This window comes from Macrobrachium rosenbergii, chromosome 20 (genome assembly GCF_040412425.1).
Source record: "Macrobrachium rosenbergii isolate ZJJX-2024 chromosome 20, ASM4041242v1, whole genome shotgun sequence".
Taxonomy (NCBI): Eukaryota; Metazoa; Arthropoda; class Malacostraca; order Decapoda; family Palaemonidae; genus Macrobrachium; species Macrobrachium rosenbergii.
This window is the reverse complement of record NC_089760.1, coordinates 19,775,753-19,785,000: the sequence shown is the minus strand read 5'-3', so window position 1 is coordinate 19,785,000 and position 9,248 is coordinate 19,775,753. Positions and strand designations below refer to the sequence as shown.

General features: G+C 37.7%; 1 protein-coding gene across 1 annotated transcript in view; it reads right to left on the bottom strand.

Annotated features, from left to right (window-relative positions):
- LOC136848906 (thyroid receptor-interacting protein 11-like) overlaps positions 1-9,248 on the bottom strand; it is a 181,952-nt gene that overhangs the window by 35,740 nt on the left and 136,964 nt on the right. Inside the window, exon 7 of the mRNA XM_067121729.1 lies at positions 424-482. Coding sequence (XP_066977830.1) covers positions 424-482 — 59 coding nt within the window. The remainder of the gene's footprint in view (positions 1-423; positions 483-9,248) is intronic.

The following is a 9,248-nucleotide window of genomic DNA, read 5'->3' as shown; positions in this document are numbered from 1 at the left end:
TATATATATATATATATATATATATATATATATATATATATATATATATATATAATAATAGGAGCATAACATTACCCCACAAAATAAATTACACGTGGATGACATTTTAAGGTGCAAATTTACTCAACCTCTGCACACACTAAAGTACCCCTATTACCCACAAAAATGCAAATAACCTTTCCACTCTAATAAAGACTAATTATAAAAAATATCCCCTGCACTCCGCAAATACTTGCCTCGAATAAAGGCTATTGCTTATACATAAAAGAATAAATTATTGCCCCAAAAGTTCTCTCTCAATAAAAACCAAGCACTAATTACAGTGGGCTAAGAAAGTAGGCGATATCAAGAAAACATATGTTACTCATGAAGTATGCAAATTGGCAGAAAAAATTCTTTTTTGCAGACGCTGTATATAATTACCTGTTCCCAAGAAGCGGCATCTTTCGCGTATGTCCCCTTTCGGGAAGCCCGTCATCACTCTGCAAGAGAAAGATAATGTTTAATTGACGGTCAAAATTTCCCCAATGAAATATATATATATATATATATATATATATATATATACATATATATATATATATATATATATATATATATATATATATATACATACATATACACACACATTTCCTGATTAAATACGACTCCACTTATACAGTACATTAAAACTTTGGGCGGGGAAAGTTCCGTTTTTTATATGTTACGTTAAAAAACCGGTGATAGCTGAATTTATACATATGTAAACATTTGTTTACGCTAAATCTGTTGTCTAGAGGAGCCATTAACTATCCAAAAGCCTTTACCAAGTCTCCCCGGAGGAGAGAGAGAGAGAGAGAGAGAGAGAGAGAGAGAGAGAGAGAGAGAGAGAGAGAGAGAGAGAGAGAGAGGCTCGACTCTGTAAGAGGCCAGACGATAATCGCACACAAACAGATACGCGCGGCAAAGAGAGATTGACAACTTGGTTCAAAATAATTAACTAACTGTTACTCGTGACTGAGCTTTACTAAAAAAACAAGATAGAAAACTTCTCAGCCAAGCGTTCTGCAATGTGTTTTGTTTATCTCCATTTAACCTTTGTCGGCGTTCATGATTCCGCAAACAGGAGGAGAATGCTACAACAAAGAGACTAACGGACTGACAAGGGACGGAAAATCATGCTACCATACTAACAGATTTCTAGTCATGGGGCAAATCGCAATACGGCATGACGACGGTGATACATAATAATAGCCAGACCGTTAAGGCAGAATAATGGCTCTCGCTGGTTACATATATTCTGTCAGAATTTTTGCCGTGGGGTCTGGCTGTACAAATAAATAAAAATCTATACACGCATATTTTAACTATAACCACAATTCCTGTAAGAATAGATGTATTTGTATGTATGTATGTATGTATGTATGTATGTATGTATGTATGTATGTATGTATATATATATATATATATATATATATATATATATATATATATATATATATATATATACATACATACATACAACGAGAATATATACATACATACAACACACACACACACACACACACACACATATATATCCATATTAAATATAAAATAAATATGTAGCAATAAAACAGCTGAACTATAAATAATAACTGTATTTGTGAATAACTATGCCTTCGATATAAGTCATGTTGAAAAGACAAGAGTAGGAGGCGTGGGTACCAATGATTAACTGCTTAAATTCAGTCACTGAAAATAAAACAAAAGTAGGTAAGTGGAAATAAACAGCTAAACAGCCTGGGAAACGAATGGAGGAAGAGAATGAAAATATTTTGGAATCAAATGTTACGGAGTGGAAAGACTGACTGACCATCAGATTCCTGACGAGTACTGAAAGAAATATTTGCTAAACATGACGCAAGAACAGACCCACTAAAGGCTAAAAAAAGTAAACCTGTCATTAAACTTTCTCCATTGATTTTCGATATTCTACTTTCTTTTCTTTTATATATATATATATATATATATATATATATATATATATATATATATATATATATATATATATATATATATATATATACATTACGCTGTTCTGTTTTCCAACAGTCAGTATGAGGATCGCACAAAGGAGTCCGTAACAAAATCAAACCAGGCAAAACTATGCAATATATTATATCAAGAGTCTTTACCCATCATTCTTCCGATGAAAATTTTGGCCATTTAGTTCAGTACTGTTGAATAAAACGCTAAAGATTTACCTGCTAAGCTGAAAGACCTGAAAGACCGGAGGATGATACTCAAAAGATTATGGCTGGAAACGGAGAACAAGAAGTGCAGTAGGCTATAAGTCTAAAGAAGGGACCGCCCCAAATGCTGTATATACCATACGTGAGGACTTAATTTTTTTATATACTGTATGCAATTTCCTAACGAACTTTTCTGTTCTTTTAATAAAATACCATTTAGAAATATACCGTTAGATTCTATAAAGAAATAAAAATGTTTTCACAGAAGCCAACGCTTATGTTACCAATAAAACTGCATGAAGTTTATCACATACGTATTTATGTTGACCATGCTACCATCTGTCTTTTCTGTCTACAACTGCAAGCGACATCAACCATTTGCGCAAGAATAATAATGATACCGAAGGGTACATAAACACACCAAAAAAAAACAAACATTGAATAATTATGCAAGAATAGAGGTCTAATGAGAAGCAAAAAAAAAAAAAAAAATTGACGACTATGCAAGAACAATACTGAGGCCAAAAAAGAATTAAAAATACCACACATTAACAGAAAATAACGTCCATACTGCATGAAGACGAGTGAAGCGGAAATGAAAAAAGGAAAACAAGTGCGAATCGAGGCTTGGTTTGCGTCCCACGATGTACCGTCACATGTTGCATATGTGCATTTTTACATGTGGAGACAATCACAAACTGGTTGTCTAATGTCAAAAGTTGAGTTGGGCAGTAGCTACAGGTACCCGCATCTAAGGAAAATTGCAAAGACCTCTCCCTTGCAACTTGTGGCTTCCTGGTTGTTTAAGCGCTGCATCTAAATCCCAACTGACACCAAGAAAAGAAATGAAAGAATATAATAACTGACAACAAGAACTTCACGGAACTTTCTCAGCAAATGTTATTGTTCTTTATATGCTGCTGTTAATATCATTATTATGAGCTGTTTCGACTACCAAAACTAATTATTAGTCTAAAAAGTGGAACAAAATATTAATATTTCACACCAGGAATAATTCTGTCTCTGGGTACAACACGCGAGAGGAACACGGACACCTTATCTAATGCAAAACTTAATATTAAACTCGTAAGTTTTAGCTTCAAAATTCCAAACACGAAATGAGTCTCTGCAGCAACCACTAATTTGCACATGTATAGCATACAATTCATCCTTAAAACTTACAATTCTGTTGATTATAATTACATCCACACACAGATATAATACATACATATATATATATATACTGTATATATATATATATATATATATATATATATATATATAATATATATATATATATATATATATATATATATATATATATATATATATATATATATATATATATATATATAACATGTGTGTGTGGATGTATGTATGTATACATAATTATAATCAACAGAATTGTAAGTTTTATATATATATATATATATATATATATATATATATATATATATATATATATATATATATATATATATATATAGTTCATTGAAATAGCAACAATACTGGCAAGTGGGAGGCGTAAGGAGAATTGTTGTGCTTAAAGTGGTCGACTCTTTTGATAAGAATTCCCACAGTTTAAGCGCTGGAGAATGAAACATAGGTTTGCCACGTGGGAATCTAACGGAAGCGAAGCGCATTCCATCAACTTTCGAACACCCAGTACATGGCTTATTTTCCAAATAAGCTTAAGTTAAAAATATATTATCGAAAGCAATTGTTTACTCTGGAACAAATAGTTTCACAGAAAAATTGGTCAAGTACTCAGGAGAAGAAAGTCTACAAGCATGGAAGCAATATTTCCATCTTATAGAATTAACGAGAATTATCAAAGCCACAAGAAGTTCGGTTAAACACTCAACAGGACTCAAATTGTAAAGTAGCGATATGGTTACTGTGAAGTTTCTTAGGCCCATGGAATTCATGTACTTATTATCATGCTGCACTAGCTTTATGCTTTATGAGTTTTAAAGTTTTGAAAAAACGAGTAATGCACAGCTCTTGCATACTTTGTTTTATATACCAATAGCAATAATGAATCCAAAGTAAAACTATAAATTTAGTACAGTCCTGTTTCAGACACTGGGAGATCTGAAAGGAGACGGAGTCATGTGCTACGAATCAAAATCACTAAGGACGTGCTGCTTCTGTGCAAGAGCAAAAAGGAACACGGCTTGAGAGAGTGCTGACAGCAAAGAATTATAAAAGGGGGGAGGGAGAGGAGGGGAGGGAAGGGGAGGGGAATCTTATCTTCCAAAACGGATACAGCCAGGAGCTCTGGTCAGCTGGGGGTGCCAAAGAAAGAGCAGCAGCCAGCAACGAAATTCTGAGCCACGTGGCTTCAAAACTCGGAGGCTTGAAAACAGCTTATTATGTCCTACTCTACTGGGGAGGACTGGCGCTACTAAACACCTGCATTTCAGACTGATTAAAGCGAGAAGCGCCTACAATGTCCGGAGTAAGGCTCGGAAAGATAACGCCTCGAGTCTCATGAATGACATCACTTCTCTTAGCATGAATGTACATTCTCGCATCTGCGTGAAAGAAATGAACGTTCTAGAACAATGTGTAAGTAATCCCGCTGCAACAGAATTACAGCAAGTGTAATAAGAGACCTGAATGTTTATGCCTCAGAGAGAGAGAGAGAGAGAGAGAGAGAGAGAGAATGGTAAAATTCAGCTATTTGTAAATTCGAAATGTGATATACTCTCATAAATTCTTATGGAAATTAGCAGTCATTTAGTTCCGAAAGATGCAGATGCTCAGAATAATTTAAAAGCCACTATAGCAACAACTAACTAAAAGCTAAAAATATTCCCGTTCTTTGAGAAAACTTTATCAAGCTACAATACCATGAGCAGTAAGGGATAAAGCTATAAGAAAAGTCTACGGTCGTTAATTTCATGTTTCATTAAGATATCTCTCTCTCTCTCTCTCTCTCTCTCTCTCTCTCTCTAATATACTAGCGTGTGTATATATATACAGTATATATATATATATATATATATATATATATATATATATATATATATATATATATATATATATATATATATATATATATATATATATATATATATATATATATTTATATTTGTATACTATACATATATATATTTATACATAATTACATTTATATGTATAATATATGAAAAGAGTATATATATACATATATATATATATATATATATATATATATATATATATATATATATATATATATATATATATATATATATATATTACCACACACACACACACACACACATGAAACTGAAAACATCTGTACACTTAATTTTCCCCCATCCGACTGAATCCAACACATGTGGGTTTAGCTAGTTAGTATTATCAGAGCGCATATCGTCCTAACATATCCGGAGAAAAAACAAAATCGAAATGGTTTCTATAAAAAAAATGGATTTTGAAAACCACAAGCATTAAGTAAACTGTACAACTTGCATATTATAAAGGAGTAGCAGAGGGGCATCACCTACAATATAGATAGTCAAAACACTGCCTTTCTACAAACTCGTCTACAAATATTCTACATGCTGCCTTTTTACTAACTTGACTTCTACGAATCGCGCACTGTTATGACTGCAATAATTTCTATGACATCAGGAACTTGATAAATTGTAGATATACTAACTGCAAAGAAAGGCAGCCAACGAATTACAACTGAACCTCATGTTTAGGGTTAATAAAATGATTTACAACTACTTTCATAGTACTGTGAGAGTCTGAAGCATTACACTTTTCTCTCACCCAATAAGTGATGATCGCTGACTAAGAGAGAGAAGTGGAGAAGGATTGGACGAACGAGTGAGGTCATGAATGCCGTGAACGGACACAGCATGATCATGCAGGGCCATGCAATGTTACATAACACCGCAGCGCAAGGACAGCAAAAGTAACGACTTCACCTAACCAGCTTCCTCCACTCTTCCCTTGCACTGGACAACACTCTAAAAAAAAGTATACCTTAGTTTATCCAGACCACTGAGGAGCTGATTAACAGCTCTCCTAGGGCTGGCCCGAAGGATTAGATTTATTTTACGTGGCTAAGAACCAACTGGTTACATAGCAACGGGACCTACAGCTTATTGTGGAATCCGAACCACATTAGAACGAGAAATTAATTCCTATCACCAGAAATAAATTCCTCTTATTCTTCGTTGGCCGGTCGGAGATTCGAACGCGGGGCCAGCAGAGTGCTAGCTGAGAACGGAGCCCACCAACCCAATGAGGAATACAACACTCTCAAGCTTGACGATGTTAACAATGCTAAGAAACTCACAATATCGTCATAAACTGTTATGTAACAAAAACCCCAATTACGCAAATAAATTGTATTAATATGCAATACATAAAACAAATTCTTTCGACCAACCGAACGCATTTTAACGTAAACATTGAGGAGGAACACCGTTCAGGCGTTCGAAAGTCTTTTTCTTGTCTTTTGCACATTAATTCAATTCATTTATATAATTGTGGATTAACATTAACATTTAAACAAACATGGCATTCGTCTGTTTGTCTCCTGATGCTTCCATTAGCGCAGATCTATGGAAGGTTTTCATGGCAGGACTTTAGGCGGTAATCCCCATGAAAATAGAGAATGTGAGGAACACGGGGCTAGCACTCTCTTCTAGAATCCTGCAGAAGATCTTCAGAGTCTGGTGCGAGAGCGGCTGTGAGTTCAGCCAAAACCCAACTCAAGACACTGGAAAGAAATTATGAGAAGACCAGATTTCCTTTTGAAATAAGAAGGTCGCCCGCTCATATGAACAACGGTTCCTGCGACGAACGTACAAGCTTTTCCAGGAATAAGATAACGGAAAATATAATAGAAAGCCCAGGGTGATTTTAAAATTGAGGACTCCAGGTAAAAGTGACCATGCAGAGAGAGAGAGAGAGAGAGAGAGAGAGAGAGAGAGAGAGAGAGAGAGAGAGAGAGCTATAGCGCAAATTCTAGGAAGCAATCTGGACAGAGTATTCGCAGAATGCCTCCCTCATCACACGCTGTGTGGGGGCATTCTGACCGCAACGTGCCTTTCCCTATACCGGATATCTTCGATAACAACATCCTCTGAATCTTTTTTTTTTGTGACTTCGCGCACTGATATACGCTCACCCTTTCTAAGGCGCTTCAAACACAATAATGAAGAGCTAGAAAGACAATATAACTAACACAGAGACTACAGACTGGGTCACGAGGTAGATCAAACCGGGCAGTTAATTCCCGCAGATTTTCTGGACATACTCGGTAACCTTTACCTTTATCAACACCGGGACCGTCAAAACGAACATAAAACGTATTAATCTAAGTTCATACAAAATATCTTTAAGAAAAATCACTATCACACCAACAAGTCAGACATTATCTTAAACAATCAGAGAATCCTATGCACAGGAAATAAAGAAAATGGTACGCACTGAGCCAATATCCCACAGAAAAATGAGAGCAGGTGATTCTAATCACAGGAGGAACATTTCTGTGAAATGAGATATCCTGATTCTTTCTGGGGAGCTCCTGAAACCATGACAGCTAAAATGATACCCCCATTTATTACCTCAGAGCTCTATGCTCTAAAAGGGGGAGGTTAAAATCACAAAGAGGGACCTACTCGTTACCAATGAAATCAAATACGCGCCTGGAGCTCCCCCAACGCGAACGACGACACAAGACCCCTTCGACCATATTACGTTGCGAACCTACAGTACATTCAACAAGTGTTACTGACGAAAAAGGCAGCTATGATAATTCGCCAGCAACACCTTTCGCCACGGCAGACGAGCGCTAAAATATCGAAATTGTCGGGACTTAAGACTACTTCACACTGACAGCGGCACCCACCGAGACATGATTTACGGTCCTCTTTCAGAGCACGAAATCACACAAAAAGGCACAACACCACCACGAGGCCACGGGCAGCACTGCGATAGAACCACCTCCAACGACGGCGCCGCACGGATGACTGCTGTATGCACTGTACACGTCAGCCGTTAAGAATGGCCCGGGACAGGATGGGTGGGGCGCCAGGAGGGCGGTTACGGGATGGAGGGGGGGGGGGACAAGTGGGGAAAGGAGGTAATAAGAGGGGAAAAGAGAGAAAATGACGAAAGTGGGGAAGAAGGATGTAAAGGACGAAAGGAGTAAATACACAGAAGAGGCAATACGGAGCCGAGAGAGAGAGAGAGAGAGAGAGAGAGAGAGAGAGAGAGAGAGAGAGAGAGAGCGCGCACAAAATGTGGCACCTCCACATATCGCTGACCCACGTTGACCAAACCAATAAAAGAGCTTGCAAAGGAGAGAGAGAGAGAGAGAGAGAGAGAGAGAGAGAGAGAGAGAGAGAGAGAGAGAGAGAGAGAGAGAGAGACTCCTCGTTGAGAGAATTTTGTAGGTAGAAAGACCAGGAGGAGGAGGAGGTGGAGGAGGAGGAAGTCTCGAAAAATAGGCGGTGCCTCAAAGTGAGGGGAAGGGGGCTGCGGGAGGTAAGGAAATAGGAGGCGGCTCCATATCGCTGTGTGGAGATGTGGAATATGCTGACACGTTATCGCTGCTGAGGGCTGATGGGGGGGAGGGGGGGTGGATAAGACAGGTGGGGAACTGACGGTTGAGAGAGAGAGAGAGAGAGAGAGAGAGAGAGAGAGAGAGAGAGAGAGTCCAGAAGGATGGGGGACAGAGAGGGCAATGCACTGGGATGGGGGAAGCGAGAGTGAGCGAAAGGAGAGAAAGCAATAGGGGTGAATGAATAAGAGCACAGAAAAAAAAAAATAACCGGGCGGTAATTTTGTCAATGCTGGTGGTGGTGGTGGATGGGAGGAACCATCCAGGGTTGGGCGAGAGAGAGAGAGAGAGAGAGAGAGAGAGAGAGAGAGAGAGAGAGAGAGAGAGAGAGAGAGAGAGTCTAGCACACCTTCCTCACTCACGCTTACAATGAGTGCCACACGGAAGTGTGTTAGAGAGAGAGAGAGAGAGAGAGAGAGAGAGAGAGAGAGAGAGAGAGAGAGAGGTCATGCTACATTATC